Genomic DNA, 26060 nt, shown 5'->3' on the forward strand with positions numbered 1-26060 from the left:
ATGCTGCCCTGAGGTACACCGGTTTAATGTTATGTATTGCTGATTCAAAATTGTCATTTTGAACAGTCTGTTTCCGATGGACAAATGCGACTGTATGAGTAGGAAGGCATGACCTCTCACCACATAGACCTAACTTTTTTTTTTTTTAAGCAGGATAATGTGCGCTACGCAGTCAAACACTTTTGTGGAAACAAGAAAACTTCCTAACACATAAGCTCAACAGGCCACGAGCTAGCACGCCCCGCATTCTCCAGACGGGGTCCTACCTCTCTAGGGGCTTTCTGAACATGCTCCACCCGGACATTGATCCACTCTGTCCAGATTGTGGCACTGAATTTAGCTCATTAAATCACATGGTCTGGCAATGACCTGTGTTACAGGATTTTAACTGAGAAGAAGACTGGACGAAGGCCATCACAGACCCGAAACAAGACGTCCAGCTCCTGGCTGTTCAGAGAGCCCGTGAACGAGCGGAGAGGCATGGCCTCTCTGTTCCGACATGGGATTAGCCAACGGCTTGGTAGCGACCTACCTAACAGGCCCCCCCCCCCCCCCCCTTAGCTCCTCAGGACCCCAATAAAGTCGTTTACTACTACTACTACTTTTTGGCTCGAAGTTTTCTCAAAATATAGACTTACTGATGAAGCAAAACAATTTCTTTACAGGCCGGGTGCGCCATAATTAAGATCACACACTTCTATGGATAACTGTTCCTCTGACTTTTTAACATTTCTCTACATTGTTTCGTCAAACATTTCTTTGTGGTAATATCATTTTGTGGTAAATAATGGCTCTCTGTAAAATTTCAGGATAAGATCCTTTCTTAGAAAAGCACACAGTTTAAATCATTCTGTGACACTCCTGGTACCTCATGCGGTAGTTTAGACTGTGTACCTTTTGGCAAGGCATAATTATGGTCTGAAAATAATGTGAAGTCACCGTCAGTTCACGCACTTGATTATGCTGGTGTACACTCTGGAAACCCTTCCATATGCTGCAAGCCTCACGGCAATATTTGAAATGCGCGCCATCGGGCTTACTCGCCATCCACGCGTTGGCGCTTCAGGCGCTCGTTTTTATGGCTAGCAGAACGCAGCGACAAAAGTACAAATGTGAGAGATGTAGCGAAGCGGCAAGCCTGCGTGTGGTTTTAGGGGGGACGTAAACAAAACTCTTATCCCTCCTCTGTCCGTGGGGGAGGCAGTTCCTCATGTGTTTATAGTTTATTTTCGTCTTGATTGGACCGGAATGGAAGCAATTCGAACCCCTAAAGTAAGTATTTTGCACTGCCCGTATGCTGGCATGACTCGCCACCTCCCATTTCGTACAATCTGGTACCAAGCCGGCGAAACTTCACAGCTGATACGGTGCCGCCGCACTCATCTGCCATCACGTAACTGGATAACTTGCTGAACGAACAACTTTTCATGTGTCATACATAACGCTACTAAGCAGCATGATGCGGGCAGCCTGGTACTATCGCCGCGCCTCGTAAACGTCACTTATTTACACTCGCATCATCACTGTGAAAAATGCGAAGAAGCGCAAAATCTTGAATAGGAACAATTGACACAGACTCATTCGAAGCGCTTCCGTTAATATTTAAACGCCTGTTTTGTTTTCTCTCCCGGCAGGTTGAAAATGTCCGCATGCTGGATCGATTCAACAACCGTAAATCTTCAACCGGGTCCCTTTATCTGACTACTACTCATCTCATTTTTTTCGACCCAGATCGCAAAAAGGAAACATGGGTAACGTTTCACTGACCTACTTGCACTTTACGTATAAGGTCAGGTTTGTCGTGAACATAGCGCCTTCGTGCCCTGTTTCGCAGATCCTTCACATGCACATTGCATCAATAGCAAAGCTTCCCATATCGGCAAACGGCACGCCGCTTCAAATTAGGTGCAAGAACTTCCTCTGTGTAACCTTCTTGATTCCTAAGGAGAGGGACTGCCATGACATCTTTATCTCTCTGCAGCAACTCTCCCAACCCCGTGAGTATGAATACTGACGTTTAGAAAACATTTTTTTTTTTCGTCGCCAATTATCAGATGTTTAATGTTGCACATGCCTCTTCAAATGAAAGTAATTTATGCTGCTTGAAATTTTTTGCCCAACCTTTTCAGTACACATCAATGACCTATACTGCTTCCATTACACTGCATCAAATGAAGACCTCACGAAGTCAATGGGCTGGAACAAGTTTGACTTCCAAGCGGAGTATGTTCGAATGGGTGTGCCAAACACCTATTGGTCTGCAACAAGCATCAATCAAGATTATGAGGTACACATATTTTGTACCTTGTCTTGTGCCAGTGCTTTCAGGGACCATTAGAAATGTGTGGACTGGTGCATACAGGGTCTGTTCTGAAAGTAGTAGGACTGGCTTTTTCCTTGATGAATGGACGGACGAGAGGCAATCTGCGCATGCAGGATCGGTGAAGGGGGATATTGGGAACGCTGGGAAAAATCGGCATTTGGCTCTCGGCCGTTGAAGAGAGCAGGTCGCTTGTACTGTGAACCCCTGTCGAAACACCTCGTCACGGAGAATCATGGACTGTTTACTGGATCAGTGATACGCTATCAAATTTTGTGTAAAGCTTGGTAAAACGGGAAAAGAGACTCACGACATGATTAAGGAGGCCTACGGTGATGCTGCCATGGGTAGATCAGGTGCTTTTGAGTGGCACAAGCTGTTCTGAGAAGGTAGGGAAAGAGTGGAAGACGACGAGCTTCGACAAGCAAGACGAACGAAAATGTGTCGCGAGTGAAAAATATACTGAACAGTGATCATAGGATGAGTATCAGAATGATTGCTGATGACTTGAGCATTCCTCAAACCCAAGTTTTTGAGATCATGACAGAAAACTTAGCCATGAGGAAAGTGTGTGCGAAGTTCGTGCCACAAGTGTTGTCAGAGGAGCAAAAGGCCAACCGGAAAGCGATCTGCCAGGATCTTCTTCATTATGTGAATGAGGACCCCGACTTTTTGTATGATGTAGTGACCGGTGACGAGATGTGCGTGTTTGATTACGACCTGGAGAGCAAGCGGCAGAGCTCAGAATGGCACAGCCCTTCTTCCCCACACCCCAAGAAAGCACGAATGAGCAAATCCAAGCAAAAGTCCATGCTGATTTGCTTTTTTGATCGACATGGAGTCATCCACAAAGAGTTCGTACCACCCGGACAAACAATTAATACAGTTTTTTATGTGGAAGTCCTCAAAGAAAACGCATTGTTCGTGTCCACCCAGCCGTCGCCAACAATTGGTGTCTGCGCCATGACAATGCGCCCAGCCACACAGCGTTCCGCGTAGTGGAGTATCTTGCCCAGCACAAGTTGGCAACGCTGCCTCAGCCCCCTTACAGCCCCGATTTGGCCCCGCCAGATTTTTTTCTATTCCCGAGAATAAAATCGATGCTCAAGGGGAAACATAACAGATCGGTAGAGGCGGTTCAACAGGCCATGACGAGGGAGCTAAACAGCATTCCGGTCCAGGCATTCCTGTAGGGGTACGAAAACTGGAAACCTCTTTGGCAGCAGTGTGTAGATGTGGAAGGGTGCTACTTTGAAAAATTTTAATAGTTTATACTATTCTCATGAATAAATTTTTTTTTTAAGAAGATGAGTCCTACTACTTTCAGAATAGACCCTGTAGATGCTAGCTGATAGAGATTGGAATTTCAGTGTTTGCACTGCCGTTGCAGCACCTGCATGGGCTGTTTCTTTCTTTCCCCAGTCCACGCAACTGTGTGGTATAGACCATATTATTTTTGGTTAATCAGTGCCACCATTATGGAGCGTGAAATTATTCAAACGATTTCATATCTCTGTACGCAGTTACATCAAATTTACATTTTTGTGAAACATTGAATGCATTCTTGCAACCATATTCATGCACACAAACTTTCTGTACAACCATACATTTTTAGTTACCATTAGGACTGCCTGTGTTTACAACCAATGATGGCATCCACTCCAATACTTCCTTAACACAATCCACAGGATGTAAAAAAAATATTATTTCTCTGTGTCCTACAACCATCTGAAGTTTGTTGCAAATACCGAACATGTTAAAAGTGCGCTTCATAATATTCCTTGCATTTTTTGCTAACAGCACCCTGCATGCATGGTAGAATAATGTTGCATATATTCTGTGATATAATTAATGCATAGAAGAAGAAATTACTATGTGTCTATAAACCTTTCCACTGTGAGTTTGCTAGGTGTTGCCATAGTTTCCTTTGGTCTGTTGCAAGCTCATTGGAATACGTGCTTGAAAGCATAAGATAGAGTGATGAAGTCCATTCACACACCCAGATGTAAAGTGCAGCACTTTGTGAACTAGCACAGGGGCTCTATGTTTTGCTTTTAGTTTGAGCAATGCAGAATGATAAAATTTTTGTCATTATTAGTTTTATCTAGTGCAGACTTTGTGCAGAACAAGTCCACAGCGTTCTTGTACACCATCCGCATGATCACTGGACTTGCATTGAACTCTTGTGGTGAACTTTACCTGCTTTGACATTTAGGGATGGGGCAACTAATTCCTGTGGGCACATCTTTCAGATTTGTGATACATACCCTAGGAACCTCTATGTCCCCTCCGTGGCCAGTACTGCAATACTCGTTAGCAGTAGTCAATTTCGCAGTAAAGGAAGGCTGCCTGTTCTCTCCTACCTGAATAAAAACATGGTGAGTGCAAGTAGAGAATACTCATTGCCTCTGCTCTAATGAGACCTTTGAAGTATTAGCCTCATATTTTGAGCATGAATCACATGATGCCGTTTGTAGTGCTTTAATAGGCTAGGGCTTAATTTCATTGTGTTTTAGTCACAGGTTTTTTTTTTTTTTTTTTTTGTGGCTTCATGTATGTTTTCTTGAAACATGATTCTCATAAATTGCTACTTTGCTCTTTAGAAACTGGTTGCTGTGGAACTGGTATATCACAGGAGAAATGCAAAGGCACTGCAGTTTAACATTTCATAATGAATACTGATACAGCAAATATAAGTCTCAAGTCTCAAGCTTGATTGGCTGCACCTTTGTGGAAGTTATATAACAAGATCTAAAGGGCGTATGTTGTGTATCAGTTACAACAAGCAAACCAAAATTTTCAGGCGTAATGTGAATTAATGTCACCTTGTTATACATAAGTATGTGAAATTTTACTTACTATAGGGCTCGAGTTTTGTAGTGCCAGTGGATTTTCGTATGTTTACGTTAGATTGTTTTGTTACCTGTTACATTGTATTGTTTACGCTACAGTACCTGCAGCACAAACCTTATTTATTTCATAGCGAAGCTGTTAAGGGGAGTTCCACAGCTGTTTTCGTGTGACGGTTGGCATGTGGCAGCGAGCTCAGTATCAAATGTGAATGAAAGGACAGCCATGGTCACAGACTTTTGCTGTGAAACATAATTTCAATGATTCTAAAATAAAAGTTCCTTTGCGTGTTCATCATCTGAATAAACAACAGTAACTCTTGCCTTTGCTTTGAGTTGTTGACAAATTCGACTTCACCCTGCCATCTGCTAGCTGCCTGGTTAGCGCAGATGGTAGAGCGGCTGCCCCAGAAAGGCGGTGGTCCCAGGTTTGAGTCCCGGACCAAGACGAATTTTTCTTCAACTGCGAGAGTTTTATTTCAAGGAACCCTTATGGGTTTCCATTGTAACAATTGCTATGACTGGGTGGATGTCTGATTTTCCCTTTATTGCTAATAAGTGTTGATTGTTCATTGTATTACTCTTGTTGGCGTTTGTGTGTTTCATTGTTCCTTTGTTGTAATAACACAGCAGTGATATGTAACAAATGTAGCCTATAATGTACTGTAACCACTCATGCTTTGGTGGCCAAAAGGTTGCTGGCAGTATTGAATAAATAAAATTAAAGAAAATAAAGGTGCAGCTATTACTCTAGTTTACACGATGTGGTGACTAAAATGTGTGCAGTTCCCAAATGACACCATCTGGTATTTCTGTGCTCATGTCTAAACTTAGTACGTGTTTTCAGGCAGCAATATGCCGATGCAGTCAACCACTGTCGGGATTCTCAGCACGATGTGTTGAAGACGAGCAACTCTTGAACTGTATCCTGAAGTCAAATCCTACCTCAAAATTTATGTATGTGGTGGACACACGCCCTCGAGTAAGTATTGTGCTGAATGTTTAAACAGCTGATGCTGATAAATTTGTTATGGAATGTAGTAATTGTGTTCTTTCTTGCTGCGGCGCACATTTTCGTTTGCACTTGTAGTATAACCCTGTAATAAAGAATCCATGGCATTGTTGCTTTAAGATCCTGGAACTTGAGTATTTGGTTCCCACTCGCTCCTCTTGAGCGAAAAGAAAAAATCTTGTCTAACACAAAAGTTATGCAATGTGTTATTGTATGATGTCATATGCTGTCTACAGAAATCATTAAAGCAGTTGTCTTCCTTGGATGTACAAGCAGATATCGCTGTCTTGTGTCAAAAGGTTGCAGCCCACTTCAGTTGTGATTGCGCTTATCTCTAAGCCCTATACTGTACCCTGTGTCGCAGTGCTGGCACTTTTGAGATATTTAAGTTGGGCAAGTCTGATCTCAGATTTTGCAGCTACAGAGTGTCATGACTGCTTTCAAAAACCCACTACATGGCCTTGATATCATTTCCTGCAACACATGAGTCAGCCATTGTGCTTTAAGATAGATGTTGCAGCATGGCTTACCACTTAGTGGATGATAATAAGTGATTATCATTAGGCACACTGTGGCACAATTCTTGGACTCCTACTGGCAGTAGCTGAAACAAAAGCTCTTGTAAAAAAAAATTTTTGTGCGACATCATATGTGCATGCTTATTTACATGCTGAACTTATTGTAAATGGTGCAGTAGAAATTTGTTATACAACTGTGTATCAGGTACTCAATAAGTAAAAGGTTGTATTCAGTCTGCACCAAGCCCCACGTATGATATTCTAGTCTCTAGGGATACGGCAGTTTGTTCTTGTGCTCACCTGCATCCACTCTCTTTGTGCAGATCAATGCAATGGCTAACAAGGCTGCCGGGAAAGGCTACGAGAATGAGAACTTCTACGAGAACATCAAATTTCAGTTCTTCGGCATAGAAAACATTCATGTGATGCGCAATAGCCTGCAGAAGCTCATTGACAGTGAGTCAACTGTATTTTTATTGCCCAATTTGCATGGAAGTCGTGTAGTTCTATTCATAAGTTCAGAGTCTTTTCACACGAGCTTGCCATTACCTAGTAATTTCATCATTGGTTAACGCTCTAGGATAGGCCTGAAAGCACATGACTGTGTGGCTGTGAGGTCTTTTGTTTTATATCATAGAAAATTCACAGCATAAAAGCAAGCTGCTGCATATTTGTTGACATAGAAGTCTTGGTGGTATTTGTTGACAGATTTTGGTGGCTAAAAATTGTATGCTGTTCTTAGGCTAATAACCTTTAAAAAAAATTTGTGCATACCTTATAGCTGGTGCAAGTGTACAATCCATCACATTCAGGACGGTTGTTTAACCATTGTCACCTCTAAAGAGCACAAATCATGCAGCCGTTGTGTGAAAACAGATGACATTATTCAACTTGTGATGGATGAGAGCATCACTTAATTGTTATTGCAATTATGTAATCGTGCCACATTTTCTGAACCACTTCTTGAGACAGACAGTGATAATGAATCTTTAGCAAAGGTAGCCCGACCACTGTGTACCCTGGGCTATTTACTGTAGTACTGTTGGGGAATATGTTGATTCTTTGACAAAGAGGCAGATGAGCAAAAGGACTGCTATAGTCCTGTTCAAAGTCAGAGTACAAAGGCAGTGGCACCTTCTCACATAATTGTGCATGCTTGTGTGTTTTGTAGCAAACCTCTCATGACCTTATTTTTACCTGTGTGAAGCTTGTTACACCACAGCACCTATACACTGATCAAAGCATCTGATTTCAGTTGTGACTATCACCTTATGTTGCCCACATGCTTTTAATCCAGAAAAGAGGTTATACAGTCATTGCTGTAAGAAACTGCTGGACTTTCCACCATACCCAGCAGAAGAGGTGTACAAGCAATAGCTAGACTATGCACCGACATACATAAGCCTTCCTAACCACATGTGAACATTCCAAAAAATAGTCATAACTTCGCCTTATGGAGCTGTCATCATTTTTACTAGTGATAGTATGTTTTCTGTATGGAAACGGATCATTTTAGCATGCCTATATGCATAGTACTCCAAGAAATACTGCGTCGCTGAAGACGTAGGCATGAGCGGCTGTGTTGATGGCTCCATCATGCGGTGTGGAGTTTAACCAGAGAAGACACAGAACTATTATTGCAGTGATCAACCATATTTTACTTAGTTGTTTGTGTAACGCATCGGCAGCACCGTAATCATCATAATTCAAGTACCGCTTCTACAACAAGGACACTCATGCACACAAAACTATCTCTAGCTCATTGTTAAACAATTCTTCAGGAAATGTCACTACCAGCATTGTTATTGCTGCCATCCATGTCTCTGGCAGGTTGGTATTCTGCGAATGGTTATGAGTTTGCTGACATACTAAAACACTGAAAATTTTAAGCCAGGCCCAGGTAGGCAAGAGTTAAAAAAATATAGATACATAGATTTAATAATATATAGATAAAAAACAGATACAGTAAATGGGGAAAGCATACGTGAACTGCAGTGAAAGATGTTGCAGCTGGAAGTTTGCCCTCTTGCAGCGTGCGAAGCAAGTGAACCCTCAATGGGGGCCTTTCTGGGAGGCTTGGAGGCAAGCGGATGGCTGCGACATGTCCGAGCCATCCTGGAGACTGCGCACTTTGTGGCCCGAGCAGTAGAAGACGGCGTGAGCGTGCTGGTGCATTGCTCAGACGGCTGGGACCGCACAGCGCAGACATGCTCCCTGGCAAGCCTCCTGCTGGACCCTTACTATCGCACCATCATGGGTTTTCAGGTTGGCACAGAGGTTTGATTTGTACCGTCTCCTGAAGCTCAGTAAGGGTCACTGAATTGAAGCTGTCAAAATTGTATTGAGGAGCCTGTCGTATGCATTCTGTTTCATGTAGTGTCATCCTCGGTAGTGATTTAGACTGCCACTAGGAAACTCGCAGTATGCTAAAGAAATTTAGTTCTGGTGGAAATTGGTTGACATGGATGAGCAAAAAAAAAAAAAAAACAGAGAATGTTGCAAATCGGCAGAGACCTAAGAACAAGCTTCATATCCAAATATCAGTGTTGTCTGCCCATCACTCTTTCTTTTTTATTTCTTTTCTTGTTGATCCCACAATCCCGAAGGGTACTGCATGGTAATGTTGCTGTGGTGTGCACTAACCTTATTTTGTTAAATATGTGAGAGTGAGTCCACCAGGTGATCAGATTAGTCTGGAATATTCCACTATGGTGTATCCCTCAAAGTCTACAGAACAGCTTTGTCTGAAACAGTTGTCTTGGACCCTTGACCAGACCCTTGGCAGGGTTCGTCATGTGAAGTTTTCTCATGACAACAGATTTGACTGTAGGCTTTGAGAAGAGCTATTGCTCTGCATATATACTCCATCATTATTGTTTCCATCATAATTATCACCTGTCTCGGCAACTCAGTGGCTATGGCTCTGCGATGCCGAGCATGAGGTCGCGGCCTCTATTCCGGCTGCTGCAGCCACATTCTGGTGGGGGCAGAATGCAAAAATGCTCATGAACCATGCATTGGGTGCACATTAAGGAACCCTAGATGGTCAGAATTAATCCGCAGTTCCTCACTGTGGCATACCTTATATAATCGTATAGCAGTTTTTGCATAAAAAATGCCATAATTTAATTTCAATTTACATCATTGTCATCTTTATCTTTTATTGTGTTTATCTCCTTTAGTTCTCATTCCTAATCACCATGGCTGGCCATAACCTTCTTTAATTCAGGCAGATCTCCTAGCTTTTGCTTCATAATAAAGTTATTTTGTTCTTCCTTTAATTTCTCTAAAGTGGGGTCAGTTAAACACCATCATTTATTATCATTGTTCCAGCCACCTTAAAATGGTCTGCTTAATACAAACGGGCCACATACAAGCTGTTGCTCGTAGCATTAGAAGGAATGTTCAACATGGAGTGTTTTTTGCATGTGTTGCAGGCTTTGATTGAGAAAGACTGGCTGGCCTTTGGGCACAAGTTCATGGACCGGTGTGGCCTGGTTCAAGGTGACCAACGTGAAGTGGCACCCGTGTTCACCCAGTTTGTGGACGCTGTCTGGCAGCTTATGCACCAGTTCCCCTCCTCGTTCCAGTTCAACGAACGCTTCCTGCTCACCATCCACGACCACGTCTACTCGTGCCAGTTTGGCACTTTTGTTGGGAACTGCGAGAAGGATCGCCTTGACTTGAGGTCAGTACTGCTGCGGCTGAGCAGTATTGGAGATCCACATATCTCCAACAGACCCATTTGAGCTATTCAAGTGTCTTGTACTAGTTGCTTGTTGTCATGTTGGTTTCAAGGACATGTACATGATGTGCCTTCCAGGTGAGGTGACTGTCAGTAGCACAGTATCCCAGCACTTCATTTGACAAATTATCTTGAGCTTAGTTTTCAGTTCTATGGTTTAGTCGAACATATTCATGGACTTGTTCGGTATGTAGTGGTTAAAATAAAGTTGCTTAAACGGCTCCTCACCAGTCAAGGGTAATACAGACGCCGACCAAAAACATTAAAAGAGAAGAAAAGAAACCAAGACATTTTGGCTCTAGTACAGCGGCCTTGTTCACAATGAAAACCTCACCAGATGTGGCCATTTTAAACAGAGAAGTGTAGTGTATACATGGTGCACTCGCCCCTCCCCCCTGCAATGTACAATTATGTACCTTGAGGGTATCACAAATAAATAAATAAATAAATAAATAAATAAATAGAAGTATTACGTCAGCGTGTGCTGCGAAAACAGCTGAAATTTCCAGCCAAGCGCTGCACTCCCTCTCGAGGGATCCCTACTTCCAGCCAGAGAGTCGCATAAGTTCCTCTTTGTCATACGTGTTTTGTCACTCACCATGACTAATCGTCCAATGCAGAAGGTGCATTGGCACAAAGGAAGCAAAGGAAAAAGAGGATATACTGGTTTGAGATCCCTCAGCTCCAATATGGGAGAAAACAGGGAAGGAACAGCACTTAGGAATGCTACGTAGAGGCAGAGGAAGAGTGTGTCTCCATTGGCAGCGACACTCGCCTTCTGGTGGCATGGTAGCAGGACAGTTTATTTCTTCTATCTCCCCCAATAACGAACCGATTTCAAAAATTATTTTGGTAAAACGCTCTTTATGCAGCGTTTTACAGCTTCAAATGTATAAGAAACATTTGCAGCGGGGCCTGGTGAGAGGCTCTTTAAAGAGGAACTAAGAGAAAAGAAGGACAACGAAGCACACATTGTCGTTCCTGCCTGGCACTTCGTTTTGTTGTTGTGTTTTCCTTGTTTTGTCTTCGTTTTTGGGCAGACATGATGCTATATATGTGAGCAGTTGTGCATTGAAGGGAGGGAGACGTAACCCCCCGCCCCCCTTCCAAAGGTTAGCCTACCTAACCCCAGCCCCTTCTTCGGAAGGTTTTCATTTCAGTTTGAGCATGCAGAAGAGCGTACGTGTGTGTGTTCTCATAAAATTTATCTCTCAAAATGTGAAACTTAAGAATGGATCATTTGCATGTGAAAGCCATCATTTAGTGACTCTGTTACGCCGTAGGCTGAGCTCCAGGACCTACTCACTGTGGGCCTATCTGGGCAACCACATCTCGGAGTACGTCAACCCCTTGTACAGGACGGACAGGAGAGGAGCTGACACCCTCCACCCATCACTGGCTCCACAGGCAATCAGGTCTGTAACAAGCCTTTGCTTTCTTTCTTTTTTAACATCAGAAGTGACACTCCCAGTAATAGCAGTGAAAAACAGTGACATTTAGGTTCACTCCTAGTGATATGCTGCTTGAAGGCAGCACATCAATAGTATCAACATAGGAGAGTGATAGCTCTTTTATGATTGTGCACAGCAAATACCACAGAGTAGATGATTGTAAAGCTTTTGACTATGCAGACAATTTGTAACTAATATAGTCCTTATGTGCCGACTGTTCTGCAATTTAGATATACGGATTTGTGGAAGCATGAGATTTGCATTGGAATTAGTCACTTACACACCTTTCTTTAATTGGTGGGCCTTCAGTCATAGCTGAAGACTCGCCTCACCAACTGTTCGTGTGTTGCTACCTGTCCTATGGCCGTGGCGACCGCATTCCAATGGGGTGGGAATGCAAAAATGCTCATGCACTTAAATTTAAGTGCTCATAGAACACCACGTAGGTAAAATTATAGCTTCACACATTTGCCTGGTGGGAGGCTTCCCAGTGACCATGAACATCAGGGGCCTATGTTAAGGCATCTCATAATACTGTGGCACTCTGCACTTTCGTGGCAACTTTGCATACACTGATTGTAGCCACCTAAGATTCTGAGTATAAAGCAGTCATCGTAGCTAAGCATCTGCTTAAAAGTAGTCAGGGAAAAAAAAAAAACACGGCTATCACTGTGCACTCAGCAACTAAATGGCAACTACATCTGTCACAGGGAGATTAGAGAGCACACTTTAAGCAAGACACGTCATGCTGTGAAAATCTGCATTTTTCATCTGGCATGACCACACATGGTGCATACCTTTGATGTATTTTAGACAAACTTTAGTGCGCTCAACTTCAATTCCACTGTAGTTGTTTCGAGAACGGCAGTTTTAGAAGAGTAATGTTTGCGTTCTCTGTGTCCACAGGTTCTGGAGGGGTATGTACAACCGATTTGAGAATGGAGTCCATCCACGTGAACCCTTGAGTGATATCCTGGCCGCAACAAAGGATCACATCCTCAGCCTGGAAGACCACATCCAACACCTTGTCAAGGTGTGTGTGCATGTGTATGTGCATGCTCTCCTCACATGATGAAATGCTCAGAACAGAATAGGTTTGTTGACCACTCACCATTGAAACTGCCAAATTTCCAAGCATGGACCTACCAATACCGTACAATGCATTGATAGTAATGAAGCAGTTGTCTTGGCCATGCACTGTAACCCAGGGAACATGCAGATGCTGAAGATAGAGCACTCAATCACCAACGCCGTGTGTCTGGCGGCATTGTTGGTGTCTGCCAGCGTTACAGGATAAGCCAGCAGACTAAAATAAGCATTATTTATGTTGCTCACCGTATAAACGCTACCTGAACGCAAGTGTCTGGCTTTTGCAAAACACACTCACACTTTTACTAATAGTCCGAGTGGTCATCAGCAGTCTGCTTAGATTCTACTATTGGCCATGATCTTGAGTGTTGCTGTTGACATATCTGAGCTCAGTGCAGTAGAACCCCATTGATAGTTCCCTGTTTGTCGTGTTCTCCTGGATGCTGCATTGCTTTTGCACAGTCCTGGCACAGAGCCCACAGACTCCCATGCATTGTGTTCTCATTTCATATATATGAAACTTTACATGCATTCTAACATAGCAGAGGCTTGGTGTATCTTGGCTGCTACCATCTCACAAATAATGGCGTACAGTCAAACCTTGTTAATATGTAGTCGGCCAGGAACAACATTCAGGTACGCACTAAACGATATACGAATTAACTGCCAATACCAGTTTAGCAGCTACTTACCGGCCGGAGAAGAACTACATCATGATGCTTGCAAACACGCACACTCCGACAGGCTTTATTTGCGAGCAGGCAGCAAAAAATCTGTGATCTTCACTGGCTGTCGTGGCAGCTTTGCCGCAACGACGGCAAGGCGTCATGCTAAAGCTCGCATGATGCTCAAAGCGTGCGCTGCGTCAGATAATGAAGGGCTGTTGTCCACTTCCACATCAACATCATCGTCATCACTTTCGCTTGAAACTGGGCGAGGTGCGACGGCGGCAACAATGTCGCTATCCAAGATATCCTGCGAATGTAACAGCATCGCCGTCGACGTCTTGGAAAGTCTCAAAATTCACTTGCTCCGCAGCATCGCCTTGCCACTCTAGTACCTCTGCAAGGAGGCTCATGCAGTCTTCGGTGTCCTCATCGACCTCGTCGTCGCCACCTTTACGCAGACGAATTTCGCTCGCGCGAAACCGTTCTGCACAGTTGCAGGCAGAATTTGCATCCAGGAGTGTGCAAGCAGGTGTATGGCCCCCAGAAGGTCTATTGAGTAGGTCTTGTCGCTATCCATGGTGAGCAACTTTCTATGCAATGGATTCTTCCGGTATATCTGCTTCACAGAGCGGATGATGCCCTGATCGAGGAGCTGGGCAAGCGCTGTCGTGTTGGGCGGCAAGAACAGCAGCTTGATGCTTGCCAAGTTATCTAAGTCAACGTGCACCGACGCATTGTCATGTATGACAAGTACGTTCCTTTGATGGGTGGCAAAGCGCCAGTCGAGCTGGTGCATGTACTGTTCGAAAAGCTGAGCAGTCATCCACGCCTTTTTATTGTCTTTATAAACAACACTGGATGGCAGACGGGTGCTTTTGAAGCACCGCGGTTTTCCGTACTTGCCGATCACCATGAGTGGCAGCTTCTCACTACCGGTCATGTTCATGCCGAAGGCGACCGATATTCAATTTCTTTGTGTTAACCACCGGTGCATTTTTAATTCTTGAATGCCAGTGTCCTGTTAGGAAGCAGGCAGTGTAAAAGTGCCAATTCATCAAAATTAATGATGTCGGCGGCAGTGCAGGTTGCCAAGGCTTCCTGCAAACGGTCATTCTGCCACTCATCGGCGTCATCTCTGTCTGCTGCAGCAGCCTCACCGCATACAGTTTTTCCGACTATTTCGTGGCGGGCTTTGAATCGCTACAGCCAGCCATTGCTGCATGCAAAACTACTGCAGTTAAGCTGATCCGGAAAAGTTTGTGCTTTCTCAGCCAGAAGGGGCACCGCTAATTGGCATGTTCAAGCTCCGAACCTTCTTCAACCAAAACAGCAGCACTTTTCCACTTCAGGAAAATCCGAGTTCCTGATACGGCACCTCTTCAAGTTGTTCACTATGCTGCGCCTCAACTTTCCGCAAGCATTCCACACACTGCGCACAGTTGTCAAGGGCAAGTTCTTTTCGCGGGCGACCGCAGATTTCTTTGTCCCATTCTCAATGCCGCGAATTATTTCCAGTTTTTCTTTCACACTCAGAATATGATACTTCGGCCTAATCCAGTCTTCAGCTGCACCCCATGAACATGAAGCAAGAAAAAGAAACAATAAACACCACCCACCGCAGCAAAGACCATAGCAAAAACACTACAATGCCATGACTGCAAACACACTGGTGGAATGAAGAAAAAGAAAGTGCTTCTGCGCGGTTACTACTTGGATTGGATTCGATGGTGATAGCAAATTCACACTCCTACCTGTAGCTTCTTCGTGTTACCGGAAGCCAATCTCGAAGGCCATGTTTTTGTGCGCTGCAGTTGGCAGCACGTGTATGAGCGGGAAATACGTCACGGTGGCCATGCTTTAATGTCACTATCGCTAGTGACTGTCGTACGGGCATCGCAAATCAAGAATAGAATCAAGAATCAACACAAGATTTTGCCAATTTTGTGCCTGTGCGTGTAGAACAAGAAAAAAAATTGTATGCACTAACTGTATGGTGGGCAACTACGCCTACGGCTTAAGTGGTCATCCAATACATGGGGTTCTATGGGGGCTGGGTGGGCGAATCTTCGCAACGTTTAAAGAGCAATTACACATTATGCGGGTACCTATTAATGAGGTTTGACTGTATTGTAGAGATGTAGAAAATGTCCAAGTGTTCAGGCAGTCCGAAAAAACTAATTTTGACTGTAAAATCAGTCTTCTTCTTTTTTTCTTTTTTTGACATGGTCAATGCAATGGAAAATTTTACAGTATTGTGCTCCTTGTTGTAAACCCAAACCTCATGAAAATGAAGTTGAAGGGGAAGCTGAAATCATTTCGTTATATCTATTAATTCGTTATGTTGACTATTAACCTTTACTACAGTATATGCCCAAGGGGGGGTGCACAGCATTAAACACGCAAAGAAGACTACAGTTCCACAGCCCTCCGAACTGCTACGTGGCTGCATATTGTTACGGTGAAAATGCAGTGAAATTTTAATAAAATACTACTCTCCAGCGCGTGCAACATGCGACATTTTACACCTTTACTATAGCTTCCTTCTGTTCCAATGTGATAACCTTTCACTCCCACTTGGCTTGCTCCAATAAAAAGTTGAGTGACACACCATACGACGTCCGAATCCGAAATTTTGGTCATAACTATACATGTAGATATTCTATGGAGTAGATGCCAATGTCACAGGGAAGTTAGAATAATTCAGTAGGTGTGAAAAATTAGTTAGCAAAAGTAATCATCGACACTCACATGGGTGGCTGGCCAGTGCGAATGTGCTAGAAAGCCAGCTTAACGTTTTTCAAACAGGCAACAGTGCTTTGTTGTTGAGTATTGATTATTGCATTGAGCAGAAATAATTGTTGATAAAAGGGAAGCCAGGTGAACAGGACAGACGGTCTGTGCTGTCTGCCTGGCCTTTCCTTTATTGGCAAATTTTTTTCGCTCAGTGCAGTGATCAATACGCGACACCAACTAGCCCAGCAGTCTAGTCCTAAACTACATTTGTTAAGTGAGATAAGCTGGCAAGCATGCAAAGATCTCTCTGCCCATGCACAGCGCATAGCGCAGCTGCGAGAGCTGCTGCACCACGCGGACACCCCGAGCAAGGACCTGGATTCTGTGCTGGGGGAGTCGCTGACCGGGGACGAGCTGGACTCCCAGCCGGCCTCTTCTGAGGGGGCTGTCAGTGTGCGCGACTCGGGCTTCGGGGACACCGACTACAATGAGTGCAAGGAGCTTCGGCAGAAACTGCATCAACACAGTGAGTATGCTGCTTCCGTAACGCTAACCCTCCTGTTGTAGAGACTCGAAACGATCAACTGTGGTCGAACATCTCACGCTATACTCATGGACAACTTTCTGTGCCAGTGAAAGGAAAGCTACAGGGGCAGAGCTTCTGCACATGTGTTTGGTTTCTTCAAACAGCTACTGAATCAGCGAAGCTCCCACATGCGACAGTTTCACATTTGCCGAAACACAGAAGAGAAAAGCAGAAAATTAGGCCATATCTAACGCTCAGTCGTACACTTTGTCTATTTCTACTGTTGTAAATAAGTCGTGAATGGGTATATTTTCTCTTCCCCAGCTTTATCTAATGCAAATGATGTGGGAGTTTCTTCCGGAATATACTTATTTGTACATGCCTTGCCGTCGTAGCTTTTCCTTCATCGCCACAGAAAGTTGCCCACAAGCGTGAAGTCGAAGTTTTAACAAGGGAACTTGCCATGGCCGCTTGCGTTAGTGTGGACTTCGGTTGGTGCCAATGGATCAAAATGGGCAAGTATGGGAAGGGTGGTCAGAAACCTGATGGGAGCGGCAAACGTGTGAGCCTGCTCCGGGCCCCATGAGAATGGTGTGTTCTTTTTTAGAAGATCTGTCAAAGGCCGAGCAACATCGGCGAAGTTTTTTACGAAACGGCGAAAGTAAGAACACAGGCCGACGAAGCAGCACATGTCATAAGCAGAACATGGCACAGGGAAACTGCGTATGGCGCGAACTTTTTCCGGATCTGGTTGGACACCAAATGTGTCAACGAGGAGTCCCAACATGGTAATCTGATGCCGCCCAAATTGACACTTCGTGGAGTTCAGTTGAAGGCCAGCTTTTCGGAAGACCGCAAGGATTGCAGCGAGTCGGGTAAGGTGGCTGCTGAACGTGGGAGAAAAAACAATAACGTCGTCAAGGTAACAAAAACAGGTGGTCCATTTGTAGCCTCGCAGAAGAGAGTCCATCATATGTTCAAATGTCGCAGGAGCATTGCATAGGCCAAAGAGCATGACTTTGAACTGATATATGGTAAGCCATCCAGCGTGATGAAGGCCGTCTTATCGCGGTACATTTCATCAACTGAAATTTGCCAGTAGCCGGATCGAAGATCGATGGACGCGAAGTGTTCAGCTCCGTGCAAGCAGTCCAAGGTGTCATCGATGCGTGGTAGTGGGTAGACGTCTTTTCACGTGATCTTGTTTAAGTGGCGATAATCAATGCAAAAACGCCAGGTACCATCTTTCTTTTTCACAAGGATGACAGGCAAAGCCCAAGGGCTGGCTGATGGCTCGATAACCCTTTGCAGAGCATTTTTTCCACTTCTGATTGGATGACTCGACGCACAGCATGCGATACCCGATAGGCACGCCGACGAATAGGATTCGTGTCTGCAGTGTTTATACTGTGGTGAACAACAGGCGTATGGCTTAAAGGCCTGTCGCTGAAATCAAAGATGTCGCTGTACGATTCAAGCAGGACACGTATGTCCGTGGCCTGTGCAGAGGTGAGGTCAGTTGCAATCGTTTTCGCAAAGTCATCCGTTAAGGAACCAGAGCTGTGAGCTGCAATTGGTGCTAATAAGCCACTCTCGGTATTCAGACTCTCAATGTCAAATTTCGAACCTCTAGAAACGCTGCCCAGGAACATACCGGCTGGAATCACTTGAGGGCACAGGCTGAAATTCAGAAGCAGTAGAACCACGTCGTTACTGTAACCATGACCAACGTATGTGGAACCGCAACGTTCCGGTTCAAAAGCAAGTCTATTATGAGTGAAGCACATAATCGTCGTCAGGAACCAGTGGCTTGGCGGTCATAGTGATGCAACAAGTAACTGCCTCGGGTGACATACACACATCGTGAAGCGAGCACAAGACAAGTGCGATGGGGCGGTGCTCGGAGCATCGGCGAGTTGAGGCAATTCCAACTGGAGAACGCCAGTCGTACAGTCGATAAGAGCAGAATGAGTGGACAAAACGTCCTATCCAAGGATAACGTCGTGAGGGCAGTTGTTGATCACAGCAAAGAGAACAGAACTAGGGAAGCCAGCTATACTTAAATGTGCAGTATACATTCCAAGAACAACCAGCACGCCACCGTCGGCCACACGAAGCACTCGGGCAGCTGCTGGGGTGAGGACCTTTTTTAAACGTCTACGTAGGCTAGCACTCGTCACAGATGCGTGGGCTCCAGTGTCGACGAGTGCTTGGACAGGTACGCCGTCTATTTTAATGTCTATTACATTTCTCCTTGTGGGCACAGACACAGGGTTTGCTGCAGTAGTAGGCAATGCAGTACCACCTCCAAGGGCTGCATTCTTTAGTTTTCCAAAAAAGTGTGGCCAAACGCCACAGGAGATGAAAGGCGATATGGCTGCGGCGAACAGGAAGATGGACGACATGTTTGTGGTGAACGAGACTGGCGTCCACGCAGCGATGGTGAGCGACTGTACCATGTGTTCCTATCAGAGTTGTCGGCGCTGTTAGACTCGGTGCTGGGCGAAACATTGCGAGCATTTGCATCAAAACGGCTCAGGTTGGTTGGCGTGCGAGGTGTTGAGAGCCACGAGTTGCGGCAGTATCGGGCAAAATGATCAATGCGGCGACAGGTGAAACAGATCGGCTGGTCGTCCATAGTTCTCCACTCAGTCGGGTTGCTATAACGCGGAGAGAAGCGTTGGAGTGGAGCAAAAATAGTAGAAGGGTGTTCGTTGGCTCTGAGGTTGGCGACAGCACAGACAGAATGTAAACCAAAGTTTTCAAGTTCCTGGCGAATGATGGCTTGTACGAGAGGAACAGAAAAAGTGGTAGCATCAGGGCTACACGAACAGAAAGCTGCGGGCACCATCGCATCCAGTTCACATCGAACGATTCACACCACGCCCTCTGATGGCGATGCATGCTGCTGTGTGGGTTGATGTGGGCGTTGCAGCAGTATTGGGAAGTATGGCGAATGGGTGCAAGACGTGTCGGCTTTTGGCCTGCTCGAATTTTCGGCACTCTTTAATGATAGCATCAACTGTAGAGCAGCTCTTGCACATGAGCAGATTAAACGCGACGTCAGCAATGCCCTTAAGCACGTGCCCGACTTTCTCAGCCTCTGTCACGTCGTGATTGGCGTTACGACAAAGTGCCAGCATGTCCTGGATGTACGAGACCTAGGACTTTGTGGGGGATTGAGCACAGGAGGCCAGTTCCTGCTTTGTGGCAATTTTACGGCCAGGTGGTTTGCCAAACAACTCTGTCAACTTCTGTTTGCATTGGCCCCAGCTGGTTAGTTCCTCTTTGTGGTTTTCGTACCACACTTTTGCCGTGCCTCTTAGGTAGAACATCAAGTTAGCTAGCATTAGCGTTGGGTCCCACCTTTTGATTCCACTTATGCGTTCATACATAGCCACCCACTCTTCGACGTCGGCGCCGTCAGTCCCGCAGAAAGTTCCAGGATCCTTGGGTTGCACAACCACAACCGAAGGTGACAGTGATGTAGCTGGTGATGGTGATATTGGAGGTGGCAACGACGTTGATCTCGTGTGCTCACCGTCATTCATGGTGTGGACTCCGTTTCCAGCCGTGGTACCCCACACCTCCCACCAATATGTTACGGGGATGTTGCGAGTATAGAAAGACTATATTTACAATATATATACAGGCTGAGTCACAGTAGTTAAGATGGCTGACCACCAACAGCATGCAGCAGCCAGCGTCTCCGATCATTCTTCGTCCTCTCTCTTCTTTCATCCTTCCATAACAATATATTCGTGCATGTGCAGTATTTTGACTAGAGTGAGTTGGAAAAATGCCTCGCACCAAGGGAAAAGCAGTAAAAGGGGGCTTACTGCACTTGCTGTGCTACAGTAGCCTTGCATGCATGTGCTGCAAAATGAGGGTAAAAGAGAAGACGCTGTACTTATTTTCTGAGCAATGCTCATAGCAAACAGTGCACCACCACTTTGCTAGCTGCTAGCACAGCTTTTGTCTTGCCCATTTGTCACTACTTTTGCACAGCTACCCACGCTCCTGAGCTTATCGCTTGATGACAACTGTTGCAGGACCTCTGAGTTAATTTGGCATTTGGTGCTGCATAGTAATGTGCAGGTTGGCGAGGCCAGACACATAGCTTGAACTGACTCAATTTTCATAATTAACAAGGGTCAACCGTGCAATGGAGTGTACTTATTTCTGCTGGCAACATATATGCAATGTCCCAACATGTTAAAGTGAAGAAACTTCTTAATAAATGTGTCTGTATATCATTATTCAATGTTTGGTTCAGTATTCAGAATTAACTATTCATATCTGATTCCTGTTTGAATATTTTGATATTCACATGCCACTATTTTAAATGAAAAGCAAATTAAATTTGATCATATGTGGTGCACCAGTGGCAACAAAAGTAATAAAACAAATGGACAGCATATCATCACATACACGTAATAGAATTCTGTTTGCTTAAGGAGCTAAGTGTGTTGCACATTGTTCTAAAAAGTCCAAACATGGTGAAATTGGCCAAATAATAAATTGCTTTGCCTAAATCAAGACAACAAATTCGCAGGCTGCGAAGGGGTGAGCTCCCCCTCGTGCTTGCTCAGGGAGTGGTGCGTCTGTGTGGATCAACCGCAGTTCTGCAGTAGTATCATTTGGAACAGCCACCACTTGCATCAGCTCTTCCTGTGGACTGCAGCAGTTGTTGTTATCCCTTATCTAATATTCAACAATCTTGAATAGCGAATTCTTGAATCGAATGGCAGACTATTGTATTCTTAATTGAAGTTTCTAATATTTGCACACCCCTACCAGTCACTCTACTGAAAATGGTTAGCCTCCTGCAACTTATTCCTGTTCTCAAATGTACAGCACAGGTTGAGGGGCCTTTTATTTGAAGCCAGTAGAAGTTCTAACTTGAAATTCTATGTTTTTTTTAACTTGCTTTCTCAGAATTCGCCTCTGTCTCTGTTTCAGAGCTGGGGGACAGTTTTGGTTCCACTGTGCTTCAAAAGTTGATGGAGGAATTCGACTCGGTGGCTGTGGACTGGAAGTCGTTTAGGAACATCAAGGAATGTCCCTGCTCCACACCGTTCGACCACTTCAGGAGAAAGGTAATCTGTTGCTTACAACTGTGAACATGTTAGCGTAGTGGCTATGGTGATGGGCTACTAAACCCGAGGGCATGGGATTAAATCCTGGCCACCGCGGCTACATTTCGATGGGGCGAAATGCAACCATGCCTGTGTACCGTGCATTGGGTGCACATGAAAGAACTTCAGTTGGTCAAAACTAATCCGGAGTCCCCCACATGGTATGCCTCATAGTCATATTGTCGTTTTGGCACATAAAACCCCAGAATTAAATTAATTAAATTGGCTGATTTCACGGGTTTTCCACATTTTTAATCCAGTTTTCCCGCAATGCAGCATGCCACTGTAATGTTTGGCACAAGTGGGTTTCAAAGTGGAAAATGCATGCACTGGTCATCTTAAGATATTCATATGCTTATAGGCCACAGTGACCAAATTTTCTTCAAGCTCTCGCAACGCCTCGGTAATCTTGCCAAAAACAGTCTATCACTGGTAGTAATCATGTAATAAAGGATAGAACACTGCTGCTCCTGATGTAGTCTGGATTTAAACTGTTAAAGATTCGCTATCTTTAGACCAGTCAATGTTCTATTGATTAGGTCCAGAGTTTGATCAGTGCCTGTGTGCACATGTGAGGACAGACTTGTCAGCGCACAGATGAACACCTGATGTCACAAAGGAATGGTGAAACAATGAAGTTAATTTATTGCTAAGCTTGGTAGTAGTGAAAAGATAGAAAAATATGGATTACATTAAGCAACATTACTGTTGTGATGAAGTTGTCCCATATCAGTTATCAGTAATTGTGGCAGCACATGTGAAAGTCAGCCTTCAATTACCCTCCACAATAAAGAGTTCTCATACTTGAACTGCTACTAACTTCTTTTGAATGTGAACACGTTTGTCCGTTACTGACAGATGGCGTTGGGTTTGCTAGCGCAAGTAGATGTAGAGTAGCGTGTTTCTTTTCTACCACAGCGTGACATTTCAGTAACAATGTTTGCAGTGTCCTTTTGGTCATATTTGTGCTCATGACATTTATGACTGCTTTTAAATCCACGAATTGACCATAGTCAAATGAGGACTAAGCCACACTGCAAGCAGATAATGAAGACGAGTTTCATGGACATGGCCTCCGAGACCACATACACACTACCAATATTGGAGGCCAAACTACATATGACCACGCTTCACTACCTGCAGTATGGTGGCAAGCTTAGCAAAGTTTAAGAGCCAGGTGCTAATATTGAAGGCCATGTAACATGCCTCTGTCCACTGCCTACTACCGTGTGGTGTCACACATGATGAATTTTGCCCAGTGCATAGAGCAGGATTTTACTGTGCTCTGCCTTATATAATTCTGTGTCAAATTCTTGCAGTTCCACTGCTGGAGTTGCGGAGACGTGTTCTGCATTCGTTGCATAGACAAGAGGTTGTGTCTACCTGGGCACATGACCAAGCGACCAGTGCCAGTTTGCCGACACTGCTACAAAGAACTGACACACACTAATTCGATAGATTCCTAAATCAGCCGGGAAGAGACAGGCACCTCCTCCCCCCTCCTGCCCCATCACACTACAAGGATCCATCGACTTGAACGTGTCGCGCACTCGCGAAGACGTTGCTACAACATTCTTTTTGTACTCTGGGGAAAATGGGGGAAAAGAAGGCACTAATGTTGCTACTGATGTACAGCAAGTGAGGTCCGCAGCGAGGCTGTCCAAATCCGAGAGCACTTCGTAGTACTACCATGTTGACGTCTTTTAAATTAGCGTAGGAATTGGTAGGTTGAAGCCCATGACGAGGATGGAATGGGTTTCACTGTCTCATGACTACTATTGGGTCTTAGGCCATAGCTATGCAAGAAAAAATGCGGAAGAAAGGGACCCCTCATCCTAGACATGGCTGCTACCTTGCCGCTGTTCTGAGACCTCACAGGATAGTTCTTGTTGCTTGTTTTTAACGCCTGTTGTGATGGCTGTGATACCAGCCTCTGCGATGCAGTTTGGTTGTTTTTTGCATTGTTCTCGTATTAAGTGAGAAAGCTACTGTGTTGCATAATGTTTTGTATGATACAATTTAATGGGGCTGTTCGCAAAAGAGGAACAAGCAGTTTTTAAAAGCAGCACTCTGGTTACCCTTGGCCAGTGCTAGTAGCCTTGGAAATTCTAAGAGCATGTTGTCACTTGGCTACGACTTCCTAGATTTTAGTTTGGTGCCCGCATGCCTTGTGGATGTGAATTAACTTTCTTTTTTGTCTAGTCATCTGCTAAAATATGGTACTTATGGAGATTGCTGTTTTAGTTATTGTCATTTTTCTTGTCTGGGTACTATTCTGGAGACTGCTGAATTTGCCATCTTGTCAGCTTTGGTTGGCCCACAAGGCTGCTATGTCCTCATCAATTGGCTCAAAATGCCAACATGGCAGAATTTGATCCGTGTCCAGGACAGTACCGCCCCGTCAGCCATCGTGAGTTGTCAGATTATAGGCGAGGCTGTAACGGAGTTGGAGTACCTTGAGTTTATTCTTTAGGCTTATTTGCTAGTGCTTGTATCTTCTTAACTAGTATGAGGTAAACATTTTTACCCATTAGAGCAAGGTCTTTCTCTTCTTGTAATTCCTTTCAATGTTGTCACAGTCCCAACATTCCAGTTGGCCCCTTGCAGAGAGTAGAGATGTCTTGTGCTTTGCTTCGCCATCACACATACACACACAAAAAAAAAATGAACTCGAGCCCTTTTATCACGTAGCCCTTTTATAACCTTCCCTCACATACTGTGAGAGCAGTTTTTTGCACACCGTGTGTTACACTCCTGTATGGTTGTGCGCAAGTTTACCATATACTCTATATACATACTACTACGAACGTTGTGTGCATGTCTGTGTGTGACGTTTCACGGTGAAGCCAGTTTTTCTGTGCCTGATACTTGCACCAACACAATCACGGCATTGTGGAAGTTGTTTTTCTTGATCAGACATTTTGCGCATTGATGACTCCTTTGTTTCTATGCAGCCTTTTCTTTTTTTGTCTTTGCTGCGCTACTGACACTTTTCGGAGAGTGTGTAACTGTTTGCTGATCATTTTAGCATGGGCCTGTGGTTACTGATGAGCTCCCTCCCATTTTTACCACCTGCTCTAGAGGCTGTATGTTCTTTCCCTCTGGACCTGTTAGCTGCTCCACTTGTCCTGGATGACGAAACCAAGGCCCACTATCTATATACTTTGTTTAGCTGTACAGAATTTATGACCACTTACCTTAATTTTTTCTTTAGACTTGCTTTTCTTATTTTATTCTGTAGTGTAATGATTCACTGGTGTTTGCCTGCTTGCCGTTTTCATTGCCACTTTAACAAAATGCTGCTATGTTCTCCTTTGTTATTTCTGTTGTAACATTTTAATCTAGAAACTTTGTAATGAAAGCTAAATGGCATGCGAATAAATCTCGATTTCAGATGTGTTTGATTGTACATCGAAAAAAATCAAAGGACACCTAAGCACTGCTTATGAGTTGTGAATGCAAAAGCATTAATGTCCACTTGAACACTGCTGAGCAGTCCTTTGAGTTATGAGCTCCTCGGGGGCAAGCGAGTGCATTGAAACGCTCGGCCAATGTTTCCTACATAGCACAAGTTCGTTGCACTTCGATCCGTGACGTCATGCTACCTTGCCTGACTGGCACTGAATCTAAAGGTGCTCCTGAGTAAGCCACGGTGATTTTGATGTCGCTACTTTCGTCACGCCGGGCTTGGCAATAGAAATTTCAGTTCAAGTAGCGAGATGTCACAAAGCAGAGAGCACAGGTCTTCTATTTAAGAAGCGCTGGTTTAGCCCAGTGGGTAAGGCACTCTGCTCCCAAGCGTGGGCTTGCAGGATCGAAACTCGTTACTGCCAATGTTCTTCCTTTCAGATTTATTCTGTTTTTTTTTTACATTAATTTCGTTATAGCTATTATCGAAGTGAAGTTGGAAGGCAGGCGAGAGCTTGCGCAGACAAGAAATGCGTGGGTAACACAGGCTTCGGACAGCAAGGGTGACGTGGCGTCGCGGAGATGCCCTCTCCCTTACACAAC

The 26060-nt window shown here is 44.5% G+C and overlaps 1 protein-coding gene across 1 annotated transcript; it reads left to right on the forward strand.

The window, feature by feature from the left end:
* The first annotated feature begins 1106 nt into the window (after window positions 1-1106).
* Window positions 1107-25448, forward strand: Mtmr6 (Myotubularin related protein 6). The gene is made up of 14 exons (XM_075689181.1): window positions 1107-1272; window positions 1635-1751; window positions 1835-1997; window positions 2130-2287; window positions 4573-4698; window positions 6017-6151; window positions 7023-7155; window positions 8732-8964; window positions 10137-10387; window positions 11728-11859; window positions 12802-12928; window positions 16707-16911; window positions 21874-22010; window positions 23369-25448. Exons 1-14 carry the CDS (start codon window positions 1249-1251, stop codon window positions 23513-23515), a joined length of 2088 nt encoding a protein of 695 aa, XP_075545296.1. The 5' UTR covers window positions 1107-1248; the 3' UTR covers window positions 23516-25448.
* The last annotated feature ends 612 nt before the right edge of the window (window positions 25449-26060 follow it).

This window comes from Dermacentor variabilis, chromosome 4 (assembly GCF_050947875.1).
Source record: "Dermacentor variabilis isolate Ectoservices chromosome 4, ASM5094787v1, whole genome shotgun sequence".
Taxonomy (NCBI): domain Eukaryota; kingdom Metazoa; phylum Arthropoda; class Arachnida; order Ixodida; family Ixodidae; genus Dermacentor; species Dermacentor variabilis.